Consider the following 16,445-nt stretch of genomic DNA (forward strand, 5'->3'; position numbering starts at 1 on the left):
ATTTGTTTTGTTTACAGAGTTTGAGGTTTAATGTATCATTATTATTCACATCTTTACCCATTTACTCTTTACCATTGCACGCACTTTGTAACATTTTATTTGTCAAGTTTATGAGTCTCTTTAACACTTATTTTATTATAAAGAGATCAGATATTTTGTTTAAATATTTTAGTTTTTGACTATTAAAACTATTTGCCTTAGTATTGTTGGTAAATTAAAAATAAAGTGGTTAAATATAAATATTAATATTCCTAAATGTTTTGTTAAAAAAATGCAATAATTATCAATATCGAATGATATGAAACATGATATTGTGATAATATTTTTTGCAATATCTCCCAGCCCTAAATTGTAATATTTAATAATATTGCGATATTCACGATGTGTGAAGTCATACAGCTCCGGATAACTCGAGACAGCGACCAATAGTCTTTCCTCCATCTTTAAAAACCTCTGTAGTCGTCTTGACAACACAAACACTGCAGGCACCTCAAAGGAAACCCCGCCTCTGCTTTCCTTTGATTGGAGAATGAAAAAAACCCAGATTGACATAGCTCACTTTTTCTGCTCTGAGTTGACTTACTTTTCAGATTCAGGCGCAAATTGCACAGTGGCAAAAACAAGTTCCGCAATAAAATCTGGCATTGAGATATTTGTAGATAGTACAACAATTTCTACTTTTCTTGCAAAATTTCGGGTTACTTTACAATTGATTGACAAAATGTTCTTAAGCAACACTTTTGAGTTCTCCCAAGAAACTTCACCTTTACTTAGAACAAAATATTTGGTTTGCTTACAAAACAAAATCTTCTTCATTGCCCTGAGAGTCTGTTGCATCGCATAACATTTGCATTCCCTGAGAAACTTTGCATTTCCTCTGAAAACTTTGGAGTTCTCTCCAAAAACTTTTTTGTTCCCCCAAGAAACTTTTTAAATATGTGTAAGAAATGTTTGAGCTCCCCCAGAAAGCATTCTCTCTGCACACTTTAGTGTTCCCGCGAGAAACTTTGCATTTGTTTGCAAAACATTTGCGTTCTTCCACAAAACGTATGAGTTTTCCCTAGAAACCTGGCAAAAACCTATGCGTCCTCCTAAAAAACGTTCACATTTGCTCCCTTTTGTGATGGAAATAAAAAGAAGTGGGAGGAAAAAAGTATATTTCAGAGCTTTAGCGAGTGAGTGCAAACTTTCTTGAGGGAATGCAAGATAATGCAGAAGCGCTGAAATATAATTGAGCCTCCTGTCTCAGATTTTCTTCAATCACCACGTTCCATTAGAGCCTCCCAGAGTGCAAATTTAGGGCAGTTAAAGTGGACTCCCCCCAAAAAAATAATAATAATTTTTGATAAAAAGGCATTAATAATTAGACAGTGTTTGCGTGACAAATGTCTCTATCCAAATGAAAAGAGCTGCTTAGACCAGTGTTTCTCAACCACGTTCCTGAAGGTCCACCGGCACTGCATGTTTTGGATGTCTCCTTTGTCTGTGACACCCATTACAGGTCTTTCAGTCTCTGCTAATGAGCTGATGATCTGAATCAGGTGTGTTTGGTTAAGGAAACATGGAAAATGTGCAGAGCTGGTGGTCCTTCAGAAACATGGTTGAGAAACACTGGATTAGACCATCTTGAACATCCATTCTGAAGTGCGTTGGAAATTCCTCCTAATCCTAAAATGCAGAAGGAAACAGGGAACTCATGCTTGTAATTTTTTACGTTGGTTTGCTTTGAGTTTGTTTTGGTTGCCTTCACATTGCTGGTTAGCTTGTGGGAATGTTCTAGTTGAGCTCCAGTGCTGGTCTACAGGTCAGTTCATGCGTTAGGCATCTTCCGCAGTTTGAGAGAGAAATATGGCATAGCGCTGGATAACATCTCACTCACCACAGACGGGGCACTGGACGGAGCACTTGCATTTCTTTTCCTCTTTTCTTTCACGTTTCTCATTTTTTGCTTTTCCTTGTCTTTTAATTTCTTTCCTTTTTTCCACATTTATTTATGTTGTTTGTTTGTGTGTGTGTGTCTTTTTATGTGTTTATATGTTGCTGATTCTCCAGAACGCGCTTAACACTCCTGCTCAACAATATATCGAGAGTGGGTTTTCTTATATTAAAGCTTTCCGTAATATACAGGCCTTTATGTGTTACATTGTAGAAAGTTGGTTTACCTAAAAGTAAATATTGGGCATTACAGACATGTTACCAAGGTAAATGTAAAAATACAAAACATTTGAGTGTTAAGCATGGAAATATATGACTCTCTTGGCCATAAAAATCCAAAAACATTTGCAAATGTTCAGTAAATAACTGAACTAACAACAATAATCAGATTGTTTTCTGCCAAATAAGTATCTCATTGAGCTGTAGTTTTTTTATGGTGGCAGATAAATGACAGAAAGGATGTACATTAATACTAAAAATAATGCATTAATGCATCATTTGGTTTAGCAATCAGTGGTGTTTTAAATTCATGTTATACTTAAAGTATTAGATCATGACGCACTTTCTACAAGCTTTCTACTTAACCCTTGTGTGCTGTTGAGGATGTTTTCATCCACTCTGGGGGGATTTTTGTGTCTTAATTTGGCCATAAATTTCTCTGTGTTTCAGCTGGCAGAATGATTTTTGGTCCCAAATCTTATTTTGACACATATTTTGAGAAAATGCTGTGATTTTTATTTTTATATATAAACTCAACGATACACTCTGGGCAAATTGACTGCCCTTTTTGTTATGTTCTGGATTAAAACATCCACTGAATTAAACTGCTGTAAAATGCATCTTTTTTTTCTAATTTATTTGCATAAATCGTTTAACCAACTTCAGTCCTGATCAAAACTCTTAACTCTTTAATTGCCAAATTCACAAATTATGTTGCTGATTTGTTGGAAAATGATGTATTTTCAATATAAAAAGTAACTGTGGACTGGATTTTATTTGACCTTTTGTCACAGTCTTGGACATTTGAACAACACTGCCTCTGATGGATTGTTTTAGATTAATTGTCCTTTATTCCTCCCTAATTTACTGTTGGTGGCTGTTTTTGCCGCATTGACTTCCATTATAACCACATTGTGTTAAATACAAAACCATGACACCATATAATCATGCATTTTTGATTGTTGGTGGTTTTCTTTATTGGGAAAAGGTAAAATTTGTCATTTTTACTGTTGATCATGAGATGGCAACATTAACCCTTTAGATAGGCCTGTGCAAAAAAAAAAAAAACTTGTTTCTGGATTTTATATGGAGTGTAACAGCAAATTAAAGTGTGTGTATGTGTGTCTGTCAGTGACCTTTACGCACTTACCCTAATGTGTCTGAGAAAATCAAAATATGCATCTCAGCTCTCAGAACTACATGGAGTAAATAAAAACAAAGACTGTGTATTTATGCACCATCAAATGTGCCTGATGGAAAAAACAGCCATCAACAGTAAAGTAGTGAGAGAAAAAAGAAAATCTAATCATGCATCAAAGCCAATGTTGTTACTATTATCGTTCTCATGTCCAAGACTGTGAAAAGAGGGAAAACAAATCCAGTCCACAATTATGTTTATATTGAATATGTCATTTTGTGTGTTTATTTCACCAAATTAAAGACATCATTTATGAATTTGGCAATTAAAGAGTTAAAATCCTTTTATTTCTAAACAATTTAGTAGTTTTGATCAGAATTGAGGTTGATTAACAGATTTATGCAAAATAAACGTGAAAAAAATATTGATCTGATGCATTTTTACAGCAGTTTAATTCAGTGGATGTTTTCATCTCTAACATAACAAAAGGGTAGTCATTTTGAACAGTGCACAAGGATTAAAAATATCATGTTTAATTAGCTGTTAATTACAGTTTGTTTCCAATTGTTTACAGTATCAGTATTCTGCTTGTAAATGTACAGTTAAAGTCTGAATTATTAGTCCCCCTTTTAATTTTTCTTTCTTTTTTTATTATTTCCCAAGATATGTTTAACAGAGCAAGGAAATTTTCACAGTATGTCTGATAATACTTTTTTCTTCTGGAGAAAGTCTGATTTGTTTTATTTTGGCAAGAATAAAAGCTTTTTTTTTTTTTTTTTTTTTTTTATAAATCATTTTAAGGTCAGAATTATTAGCCTCGTTAAGATATATACTTTTTCAATAGTCTAAAGAACAAACCATCATTATACAATAACTTGCCTAATTACCCTAACCTGCCCAGTTAACCTAATTAACTTACTTAAGCATTTAAATGTCACTTAAAGCTGTATAGAAGTGTCTTGAAAAATATCCAGTCAAATATTATTTACTGTCATCATGGAAAAGATAAAATAAATCAGTTATTAGAAATGAGTTATTAAAACTATTATGTTTAGAAATGTGTTAAAAAAATATTTTCTCCTTTAAACAGAAATTGGAAAAAAAAAATTGGGGGCTAATAATTCTGACTTCAACTGTATGTATATTTCAGTTGAATTTATTAGCATTGTATTCAAAATTATTCTGTATAATTATAATAAACTTGTGTATGTTAAAGCAACTGTAGCTAATTGTGATAATAGAGATGTGTTTATATTTAAGGGGAGGGAGGGGGGTATCGTATGTTCCTCAGTGTTTTGCTAATGAAAGTGCAGCTCTTTGTGTTTAATTTCCCCCCCTTTTTTTTTTGCACATATGATCTCCATATTTGATGAAGTGTTACGCTGTGGAGTCCATTGAATAAATCTGAAGCCCCACACTGCCCTAAATTTGATGACGCCTTCTATTGATCTTCAACTGTGTGTGAACCCAGAACACAGTGTATTTCTGACGATAAGCGCTTGCATGTTGTGTTTGTTGTAGGCCGTTTAACACAAAAAGATGTCGTTTTTGACTATATATTAGGGTGAGCAGATGGCCCTGTTTTCCGGGGGCAGTCCTAGTTTTTGACTGAAGCTGCTTTAATTAAATATATATTTATTTATATTAATTTATTGTCCTTTTTTCTAACTTTTCACCAGTGAACTAGAAAACGTCAGAAGTCTGATCACCACACTGTATATTTCATCAAGTGCAGATTATATTTTTATGACTAGAATTTGTTTTAAATGTGTACACTGAAAAATAAATCTACTAAATTGTTGTAAACAATTTATATGGGCTGAATTTAAACCAACTTAATCAAATTTAGTAATGTTCAACTTCATTTGTTTGTATAAATTCAGTCCAAATAAATTGTTTTAAAAAAAATTAAGTAAATCCAAGAATCATCTTTGTTTTTTTTTTCAGTGTACAGTATTGGATTTTGTTTGAGGAACATTTCATTTTTCTTTCATTGATATTGTTCGTCTCTTTTCTCTGTCTGTCTGTCAGCATACTCCACGCCAGGCTCCACAGCTCCCAACAGGTTTGTCAGCATCGGATCACGGGACAACAACTTTCTGAACATCCCCCAGCAGACGCAGGTGAGTGTGACAGCTGAAGCAGTGTTAAGAACCCAAAATGAGGAGCAAAAATTGGGTTAAAATAACAGCTAATGTTTGTTGTTGTTGGCTTGAAACAAACGGACAGGTCTGCTGCACCAGTAATGTGACTGCAAAACAAACTATGATCTGCCCATTTAATAAATGAACAGAGCAATGCAGCAGCCCAGTGGATTATAACAATCACTTTTAATATTCCCGAAATGCACACTGGCTTGTGTGTATTCCAGCGCCTCAACACATGCTGACCAGCTGAAGCTCCAGCTCCACATTTTATTCCCTCCTCATTTATTGAAAATTCTTTCCTCCACTCATGACCGCCCTCTGCTGGACACTTTTTATTTTCCGATTTCCCGTTTAAACTTTTTGGCAGTGACTTTGCTTTTATGTTGATTTTCACCCTAAATATTTAAGATATTCTTTAAAAATTGCACATTTAAAGGGATTGTTCACCCAGAAATGAAAATTCTGTGATCAGTAACTCTGCTTTCACTTGTTTTAAAGCGTTATGAGTTTCTTTGTTCTCTTTTTAACACCTAAGAAGATATTTGGAATAAACCAGTAACCATTGACTTCCATAGTATGAGTTTTTCCTGCAATGGATGTAAATAGGTCCAGGTTTTCAGCATTCTTCAAAATATCTTCTTTTGTGATCATCAGAAGATAAAAACTCAAAGGAAACCACTTGCGCATGGGTAAACGAGTACATTTTCATTTTTGGTTGAACTATCCCTTTAAGTAGTTTGGTTCTGAAAGGACAAAAGCAAGGCTTCAATTACTTAAGTGTGCAAAACAGCATGGTCATGTCATGTCATTCATTTGACTGGCACAGTGCATCCAGAAAGTATTCATAGCGTTTCACTTTTTCCACATTTCTTTGTCACAGCCTTATTCCAAAATGGATTAAATTCATTTATTTCCTCAAAATTCTACACACAATACCCCATAAAGGCAATGTGAAAAAAAGAGTTTTTGAAATTGTCGCAAATTTATCATTAAAAAAAAACCTGAAAATCCCATGTACAGAAGTGTTCACAGCCTTTGTCGTGAAGCTCTAAATGAGCTCAGGTACATTCTGTTTCCACTGATCATTCCTGAGATGTTTCAGCAGCTTAATTGGAGTTCACCTGTGGTCAGTTTAGCTGATTAGACATGATTTAAAAAGGCATACACCTGTCTATATAAGGTCCCAGGGTTGACAGTGCATGTCAAAGCACAAACCAAGCATGAAGACAAAGGAATTGTCTGTAGACCTCCGAGTCAGGATTGTCTCCAGGCACAAGGCTGGGGAAGGTTACAGAAACATTTCTGCTGCTCTGAAAGTTCCAATTAGCACAGTGGCCTCCATCATCCATGAGTGGAAGATGTCTTTTTTATCAATGTATTTAAAAATGTAGTGCAATACATTGTGGTACAAAATACAAGACAACAATTTAAATGTATATTGTTGTTATTATTATTATTGAATGTGAAACTGGATTAGGAAACTCCAATCATAATTTTAATTCAAAGAGATTTTCTTAAACGCTGCTCCAAAATTTCAACTTAATGATCACTGTAATATGCAAACGTGACTGCATTGATACTGAAACATGCAGCATGTAGTTTAAAGAAACCTGACAGATGCTCGTGAGGATGAACTTTATTAAGGTTTTCAAAGGTCCTTCAGCAGATCTAAAACTCAAATGTAAGACACATGAGCTGTGGTCTCGTCATCATTCTTTACTATTCCCCAATTTGTCCAGTTTTAATGAATAAAACAAGTGAACTGAGACACCGAATGATCTAAAAGAGCAGCCGCTTTTGCAGTTTGTGCTGGATTTTTAATAATCAATCATTGAAACTTTGCAAACTTAGCAGTAATGAAGAGATTAGTTGAGCATGAACGTTTAGCATTTCTGGAGCAACACTTTAGAAGATGGAGGTGTATGAGTAAGCTGTGAGCGCCACCATCTGGAAAAACACAGCAATTATTGTGGCATTATGGATGCACTTATTATTGTGGAGCACTGTGGGATTAAATAAGTGCACTCAGTAATGTCCACTATGGTTTCAGACACCACTACAGCTAATTAAATTCACACATCCTCTAAAATCACCAATACACACATGTGAGACACACATGGCCAAAACAAAAAAGAAAGTAAGTTGGGTTTTTTCTCCCATGCATCCATGAATTGACATTTGTAGCTTTTTGGATTTTTTAAAAGCATTATTCAGTCTACTGTCAAGAATACATATAAAATACACTTTAAATTAATACTTTTTCTTTTGACTTTGTGTCTGTAAATTACATTTACAATAAAAAATTTTAAATGCTGACTTTTTTTTCTAATACAGCGTGCCGTAAATCTCCTCTTTAGCAGCTTTACACACACCAAACTCCACAGATTTATCCAGATCTATATTCACAGACTTCTGTTCATAGATAATTTCCCTGATTATAAACATTTTAAACAAAAAACAATTATTTTTTCCTGTTTTCAGTACTTTCAGAATGATCAAGTGATAAAAAAGAGCTTCCCAAAATCTCTCTTTACTCTAATATGTTTATTTTAAAACCAAAATAACCAAAGTGACTCCAAAGTTCTGATTGTTTTGTGCTAGAAATGTATGCAAGTTAAGTCATTAATGCATCATTTGCATATTTAAGCATGCGATATGATTGCAATTTGTATCAACTTGAGAAGTAATAATGAACCTACAATGTGGTTCCTATTAAAAAAAAAGAGTCACTGTTGACTGTGTTTGGGTGTTTTGGGATCAGAATCATGAAAGAAAAAAAAAAAAAGAGGCGCAAAGTTGAAGCACGGCCTCTAAACTGAGAAGTCACGTCCCGTTCGTCTGGTTGCTCGGAGCAACGAGACATGATGTCAGAGCAGATGAGGGAGGATGTGAGAGCAGGAGGAGCGCTCGTCCCGTCCGGCTGCTGACCTGCAGGAGTCAAGCTGAACAAAAGTTCCCAGCAGCCCCCCCTCATACCGAGAGTCCAGCATTTGACTTCCACAGAGCCAGTTTTGTAAAAAGCCAATCAGGAGGGAGAGTTCAATGTAGAGCTTCAGTTTCACAATCTCAACATGAGCATTCAGTGATTACTGGCAGAGATAGTGAGTGAGTGTATCATGTAAAAGATAGTTATAATATAGAGAGAGTTAAAAGTGAAACTATTTGCCCTCCTGTGTTTAAACACAAGCTTTAATAACTAATTTCAAATAACTAAGCGGTGGCTCAGTGGTTAGCACGGTCACCTCACAGCAAGAAGGTCGCTGGTTCTGAGTCCCGGCTGGGTCAGTTGGTGTTTCTGTGTGGAGTTTGCATGTTCTCCTCATGTTGGCTTGGGTTTCCTCCGGGTGCTCCGGTTTCCCCCACAGTCCAAAGGCATGCACTACAGGTGAACTGAATGAACTAAATTGGCCGTAGTGTGTGTGAATGAGTGTGTATGGGTGTTTCCCAGTACTGGGTTGCAGTTGGAAGGGTGTGAAAAATATGCCGGAATAGTTGGTGGTTCATTCTGCTGTGGCAACCCCTGATAAATAAGGGACTAAGCTGAAGGAGAATGAATTCATTTAGTCTTTGTCATGATGTGTACATTATTTTTACTAGTTTGTTTGCAAGCAACTAATATTCCACTTAAACGTGCCATTTAAAGGGCTCAATTAGGCGAGTCATTGGGCAACAGTAGTTTGTTCTGTAGCCAATCAAAAATATCTGTATTTTAAATGAAATTGACCTTAGCCGTTTTTAAAAATGTTTTAAATATATTTGTTTATTCCAGCCAAACTAAAATAATAATCATTTTAAATATTAATTTAGTTCTCAACAATATATATATATGTGTTTGATAATATTTTTGTCAATGTAACCCATGAATAACACATTACAATTTACAGTACAGTTAGTGCACCAGGCTCAAATATAATACTTACAAACCACAACAGGAATGTTGTGTAGTGTCGCTTAAAAATGTGTGGTTCACCCCAAACAAAAGTGACAGACATTTACATAACATTTAGATTTACTGAGTACTGGTTTAAAAATCTATTGACAATATTCTTAACATTTGAGCGGCCATAGTTATTGGAATCTTTTTGGCTCAAGACTTCTGGTCCTATTCACTTCCATTGATATGTAGACGTTAAAAACAGCTCGTTCTGCTGCTTGGTTGCAAACTGACATTTTCTTATTACATTATTTTCCTTTTTGTGTATACAGGGTGTCTATAGGTTTCATCAAGACAAATTTAAGACTTTTTAAGACCTATTTAAGACCATTCTGATTTAAATTTCAGACTTGCACAAGGTTGAACTCTAAGGATTTTTTCTAATGGTCCAAACATAAAAACATTAAAAACAAATGTTTTTGTAAGTTTGATAATTAAACATATGTTTATGAATAGAAATAGAGTTAATAAATAGAGTTAATAAATAAGAGTTGAGATAGAATAATTGGATGGGTGTTGGCCTGATTGGGTAGCTTTACTTGAATATAATAAAATGAATGCCTGTTTAAAATGATTCAAGACCTACAACACAATATTTCAGTGAATTTAAGACTTTTTATGACCCCGCGGATACCCTGGTATAGTCATGTACACACTTGTTTGTAGAGCAGGTAGTTTGACCGTTTTCTGCTCTTTATTATTCATAATAATTTCTTCCATAGGCAACTGAATTTGAAGTTCTAAAACAATCGCAATAACGAGTGCACTTCTGCATTGCAGAATAAGTCAATAAATTTATATAATTTCCATATAAATATAAATGATCATATTTTACATACAGTAACATTTATTTGCTCTGTTTATTGTCCATATGTTACAGACTAACATTTACATGTACTTCACTTTCCAAGTAGTACCTGACTTGTGAACGAAGGATAATAGCTTCACCTTAATATCGATAAACAGTCAAATGTGTAGAGGTAACTCAGCTGCGGACACTTTTTTTTTTTTTTTATAAACATAAGAAATGACAAGTTTGGGGTGTTTTTCTGTAACTCCAGCGTGATGTAAATGCACTATAAACTGTAAATATTTCTCTGTTGATAGTTGTTATCAGTGAGATTTGGACTTTATGATCTGTATTAAGAGTAGGTAGGAAAATCAGTGCGTCAGCATTAGAGAGACGCGTCAGAAAGAGGTTTGCTGGTTCAGAAACTGCAGCACATCCTCAAAAATATTTAGATTTAGCTTTTTACATTTGAGATTTAAAAATGCACAGTGTTTGGGTTGCTTCAACATAAACATTTAAAGCTAAAATAGAGGTTTTCCTGTGTATGTGATGTTTATTTGAATTACAATTTAATGGTTTTTCTTCAGTAACTGTTGGTTGAGGAATATTTTAATACATCCGATTATCAAATTTCCACAAAATTATAAAAATGATTAAATTACTAATTTGTATTATTAAAAGTCTTGTCATGTTGCTATTTTCATAGCGTTACAATTATATTTTGAAATATAAAGTTTTATAACTAGTACACCTGACAAAAGTCTTGTCGCCTATCCAAACTTTAGGAACAACAAATAATAACTTGTCTTTTAGTTGATCATTTGTTATCAGCAGAGGCTATATGAAAGGCAAATGCCTCTAGATTACACTTATTTTACCAAAATAAAATATGATCATTCCTTGATTTTTGATGATTTTATTAGGACAGTAAGGTCCGACTTAGCTTAGACAAAAGTTTTGTCACTTAAAAGAAATAATGTACAGTCTAGAATATAAAGTCATGGTGCAGTGGAGGAAGAATGAATATTGTGTATGAATTGCGTGAGCTTGGAGGACTGCATCCATACATCTCTGCAATGACTCAAATCATGTATTAATAAAGTCATCTGGAATGGCAAAGAGAGCGTTCTTGCAGGACTCCCAGAGTTCATCAAGATTCTTTGGATTCATCTTCAATGCCTCCTCCTTCATCTTACCCCAGACATGCTCAATAATGCTCATGTCTGGTGACTGGGCTGGCCAATCCTGGAGCATCTAGACCTTCTTTGCTTTCAGGAACTTTTATGTGGAGGCTGAAGTATGAGGAGCGCTATCCTGCTGAGGAATTTGCCCTCTCCTGTGGTTTGTAATGTAATGGGCAGCACAAATGTCTTGATACCTCAGGCTGTTGATGTTGCCATCCACTCTGCAGATCTCTCGCACGCCCCCATACTGAATGTAACTCAAAACCAAACTTGACTGATATCTGTGAGAATCTTGGGTCCATGCGGGTTCCAATAGGTCTTCTGCAGTATTTGTGATATTCAACAGATGATTCATGTAAAAAAAAATAAATAAAAATACTTTTCCAAATGATCAACTAGAAGTCAAGTTATTATTTGTTGCTCTTACAACTAGGATCAACGACAATACTTTTGTCAAGTAGTGTGGGTGTGATGTAGAAATGTGTGCCAGTTTTTAAGTGTTACAAAACCGTGTCATATTGTTAATATTTTAATACATTTTTAAAATATTCCGTTTATAAGTATATTAGTGGTGTCATGTAAAAATGTGTGTTTAAGAGAGTTCTCAGAAATGGAGAAAAATCTGTATCATGTTGCTAAATAATGGATTGCAAAAAAGTCAAATATAGTAAAACACTAACAATGCCTTTATATTATGTGTTTTTTTTACAGTCATGGTTCCTTTGACGAGGTCCTGCCTGCAACCTGTCGACACAATTTGAAAGTTTTCTTTTTTGACAAAAAAAAAATCCTGTTTGAAAATTCCCTCCCACCCGAAACGCACCCTACGAGACGTGAGCAGAATATGATTGGGAAACGTTCGAGCATGTATTTGCCAACCGTCAGACGCCCTTCAAACCCACATGAGCAGCTCCGCTAAAGACTGTCAGATCACCGGCGGAGGAAACAGACGGACTGACACACACAAACTACAGCATCTGATCTACAGAGACACTAAATCATACTAGCAACAAGGATGTAGTATACAATGGCCGGGATTTTCAACAGTTTCAGTGGTGAGGATTCAGACACAACAAACATGCAAGATTTGTACTCGATCCCTTATATTTTGTTTGTAATCAAAACACTTAAACGTGCTGACATTCAGCAAACAGGCGACACTAAAATTCACTAGACGTTTCACATTTATAGCGGGTGAAACGGCTGTTTAATGTTCCCTTCTTCATTCAATTCATAAACTAACTACGAAAAGCAGAAGTATTGCACTACAAATATGAGAAGAACACTAGATTGACGTGCACTATTGATCGACGGCGGACATTATTTGCACATTAGATTGCGGAGAAAAATGAACACACGCTACAAACTACCCAGAGATGCTTCTGAAAGGACGTCCTCATTTTTAGGCCTTGAACAAAAATGTTTTGTCATTTCAGGCCCTTAGCCAGCTAGATTTTTTTAGCACTCCTGTAGGACAGACAACGCACACATTTAAGGCACATTTGTGAGATTTTGTGGCTGTTAAAGGACCTCTGTTTGCTGGTAATAGTGCAGTGATACACTAAATCAACCAAATTCACTAAGCAACAGTCAGTTTGTGTTACTTTGAATGGGATATATGCACAGCTAGTGTTAATCATCTAATGATAAACTTCTGGTGAAAGTCTAATGTGACTTTTCATAAGGTTTCTTTTACAGCATCGATGTTGTAATGTAATTAAAATACACTCAGTTAAATAGACTGAAGCATTGATTTAGTCAAGCGTAAAACAATTTAAAAGATTGTCAGGAGCAGCTGGCGAGTGCAAAAACTCCATTGAAAATACTGGGGTAAAATAAATGACATGGCAGGGGGAAATGGATTTTAATGCAGTGCTTCTTGTATGGTTTAAGACCCACTTTATATCGTACAGCAATCAGGCAGTAAAAAATCACTCATTTTTAAAGAAATCAGACCTTAAACGTGACGATTTTATAATGGAAAGACTGTTCACCGGAAGCGCTGAGGCTGGCTGCCTGAAATGAAATGTCTGTGTGCATATACCCCTTTGATGTGAACTCTACTGAAGGTTTTGCTCAAACTGGATTCTATTAAAACAGAAACGATTTCACTCACTACTTCCGTCAATCATCTGTACACAATATATACAAAAGTAAAACAGTAGCAAAGTCTGCACTTATAACAATGTTCTCACTGGGGGGAAAAATCCAGGGTAGGGTTGCACCAGCTGTTCGTTCTTTAACTGGAACGTTAAGTTCACACTATGGGCTTAGTAACTACCATAAAGTTTGTAACTAAATTTGTTCTTACTTCGGTTGCACCACAAGTTCTTACGGGAAACCATAGTTAGCAGGTCGTAAGCTCTCCGTACAGTCGTATTTAATGACGTAATATCCAATAAAAAGTATTTAAATCGTTAAACATAGCGTTACGTTTAAACGTAAACGTTCAGTGGTGCAACACAAAAATATTTAATAGTTAGTTGTAACTTAGTGTCCCTTTAAGTCACAACTAGACTACGTTTTAACTTTTTCAGCCGAATTGATAAACGATAAAAACAATGACAGCCAATCAGAGTCCTTCACCTGTTGAACTGGATATTCAGTGCGCTCTTACAGTGTAACAAATAAAACATTATTATGCATTTACTTGTGAACACCTAAAGGTTGATTTATACTTCAGCGTTTGTTTTTTCTGAACACTACAAGTAGCTAAAACCTGCTAATTCAAACGCAGGAAAAGGCGGACGTGCAACACAAAAAAAGATTTCCTTCACGGAACTCCACACTTGTAAACACTCACTCCGTTGCTCTCAACTCCGCCTACGCATGTCACTGGTAGCAAGCTGACCAATCACAGAGCTTGCGCTATGTGTCGTTGCGACGTGTAGTTACATTTTTTGAGAGGTCAGCATCGGCGTCAGCCTTGGCGAGGGCTATGCCATCGTGCGAAGGCTGCGCTGAGGCATATGCATGCATTTGACGCAGAAGTATAAATCAGCCTTCAGTTATTATCAATATTAGTGTGAATGAGCCTTAAATGTGACAGCTACAATTCTCTAATTATTATTTAATTAAAGCCATATGCTTGAAAAAAAAATATGTTTTTCAATTAAAGTAGAAATGTTCTTGTGAGAGCATATTAGTAGCTGATTACTTAGTCGCAACTAGTCATTCCGTTATTTAGAATGTTTTTGTATCGAGGCTAAAAGTCCCCGGTTGGTTAGCGCTAATAAAGACGGCCATAGAGACACGCCCACTTCTGTATTTTGTTTACACTCCCAGAAGTCCGTGTTCCAAGAACATGTGACATCACTGCGGAGCAAAAGAATGCCTGACATATCAGAGGGAAGTGGGTCACTCGGAGTCGAGTTTACTAGGTTTCACTCCATTTCAGAATGGCTGTCTTAAATAATAAGTATGTGCAAACACACACACACACACACACACACACACACTGTCCTCCACAGAGATTGATTACAAAGGGAAGCCTCCATTAAACAAACCTTTAGCTGTAATCGATAACCTCACAAAATAACTGGACTGCCTGACCATGAATCTCACTGCAGGGAAGCATTGTTGCCGGACGGCGGCCGTGTCATCGCTTTTTGCTAGAAAACCCACCCGAGAATCGTGATGGCAATGGTCTTTTCTTTTCTAATCAAAGGAAGTGCCTCTGTATTCCCATTATGCAATTTGTTAAACATGAATTCAGGTTATTTTCTTGCATATAAGCTATAGAGGAGCGTGAAATTTTTATGAGAAGAAGAAAAAAAACAAAAAAAACAAGCGTCAGCTCACAAGTTACAAACATCTTTATATATACAGGATATATCCATATATATTTATATATACATGTTTTTTTTTTATTATTTGCCTAATAAGCTCAGTGGCAGTCTAGTTATTTTTTGAAGTATGGCGAGTTATCATCAATCCGTTCAGAAGTACCAGGCCCCGGTTCTGCACTTAATCATAATAATAATAATAATAATTAGAGTGGAAAATAAACTGGCGGAAATCAGATTTCCGCTAAAAACGTACAGCATAGCGTAGAGTTAAAAAAAAAATAATGCACGGCTTTTGATTTTTCTATTGTGTTTGGACAGGAAGTATTTGTTATTGCAAAATAAAGTGTGTTGATTGAGCCATGTGCAATGCCTTGGGTAGAAACTGTGTTTGTCTGATTGTTAGGGTGTACAGGAAAGCGTAGAGGTGAAAAATCCTTCTATTATAGTAAAGTCCTTGCCGTCCGGGACTCTAAACTACAGGGCGGACAGAGCGAGCGAGAGACAGAGAGAGGAAACGCTCTTTGTAAGTTTTGGGAATTTGTTTTTTGTAATCTTTCCTTTTTTTCTGCTTTTTTTATCGTTTATTTGTAATGATTTGTTCTCAAAACTTAGGAGGGCTGATGAAACTGTTTTTGTGACATGTCAGAATATATCACTAAATGAAACAGGTGCTTTTTATGGATTATTATACATAAGATGACAAAAAAAAAATAAGTGTTAGCAAATTTTAGGGGGAAAAAAGCGTTCTCTTTTTCTTTTTGTATTTGCTAAAGAGGGAAGGGGGTTCATAGTGGTCAAGGTTGTGACAAAAGGCATTTTTCCTCCAACCTTTTCTCAAGGAATGTTGACTGACAGCAAGATATTAACCGGATTTTTTATGCTATGCATTCCAGTTTTTAGGACTTACATGCTTTGAAGCTGCTGTCTTAGAACGTAAAGTTTCATCGAAAAAACTTTGCAGGCTTTTTTGTATGTTCAAATTGTTTCACTGATATATGACAAGATCTTCCCTGTTCATGGGAGAGGCTTTAACACAGCTCGTATAATCTAAAATGCCCTGTGTAAGCTACAAACTAAGTGGTGTCTATGTATTATATACACACTTTTTAATTTATGCCAAGTTCAGACTGCATGATTTGACCCGGCGACAAGTTTTGAAAAATCCTATCACAGGCTAATCAGTGCTTGTTCATGCGAGTAATAATATCTACCTATTTCCATCCACCTATTTGTATGCGCAATTTGGATATGCACATAAAATAAAAAAAAAAAACAGTTGACTGAAACGCCAAGATGCTCATCAGAGCATC

The 16,445-nt window shown here is 35.5% G+C and overlaps 2 protein-coding genes across 52 annotated transcripts in view; one reads left to right on the forward strand and one right to left on the reverse strand.

Annotated features, from left to right (window-relative positions):
• Positions 1–15,491, forward strand: part of nfixb (nuclear factor I/Xb) — a 287,289-nt gene extending 271,798 nt beyond the window's left edge. For 49 of the 50 annotated variants that reach the window (XM_009299287.5, XM_073943533.1, XM_073943519.1 and 46 more), the window contains 2 exons: positions 5,324–5,415; positions 12,059–15,491. In XM_009299287.5, coding sequence (XP_009297562.1) covers positions 5,324–5,415; positions 12,059–12,073 — 107 coding nt within the window. In that variant the 3' untranslated portion in view covers positions 12,074–15,491. 50 annotated transcript variants of the gene reach the window in all.
• The window catches only part of nme4 (NME/NM23 nucleoside diphosphate kinase 4), a 56,385-nt gene that overhangs the window by 19,659 nt on the left and 20,281 nt on the right, over positions 1–16,445 (reverse strand). The window lies entirely within an intron of this gene.

This window comes from Danio rerio, chromosome 3 (assembly GCF_049306965.1).
Source record: "Danio rerio strain Tuebingen ecotype United States chromosome 3, GRCz12tu, whole genome shotgun sequence".
NCBI lineage: Eukaryota > Metazoa > Chordata > Actinopteri > Cypriniformes > Danionidae > Danio > Danio rerio.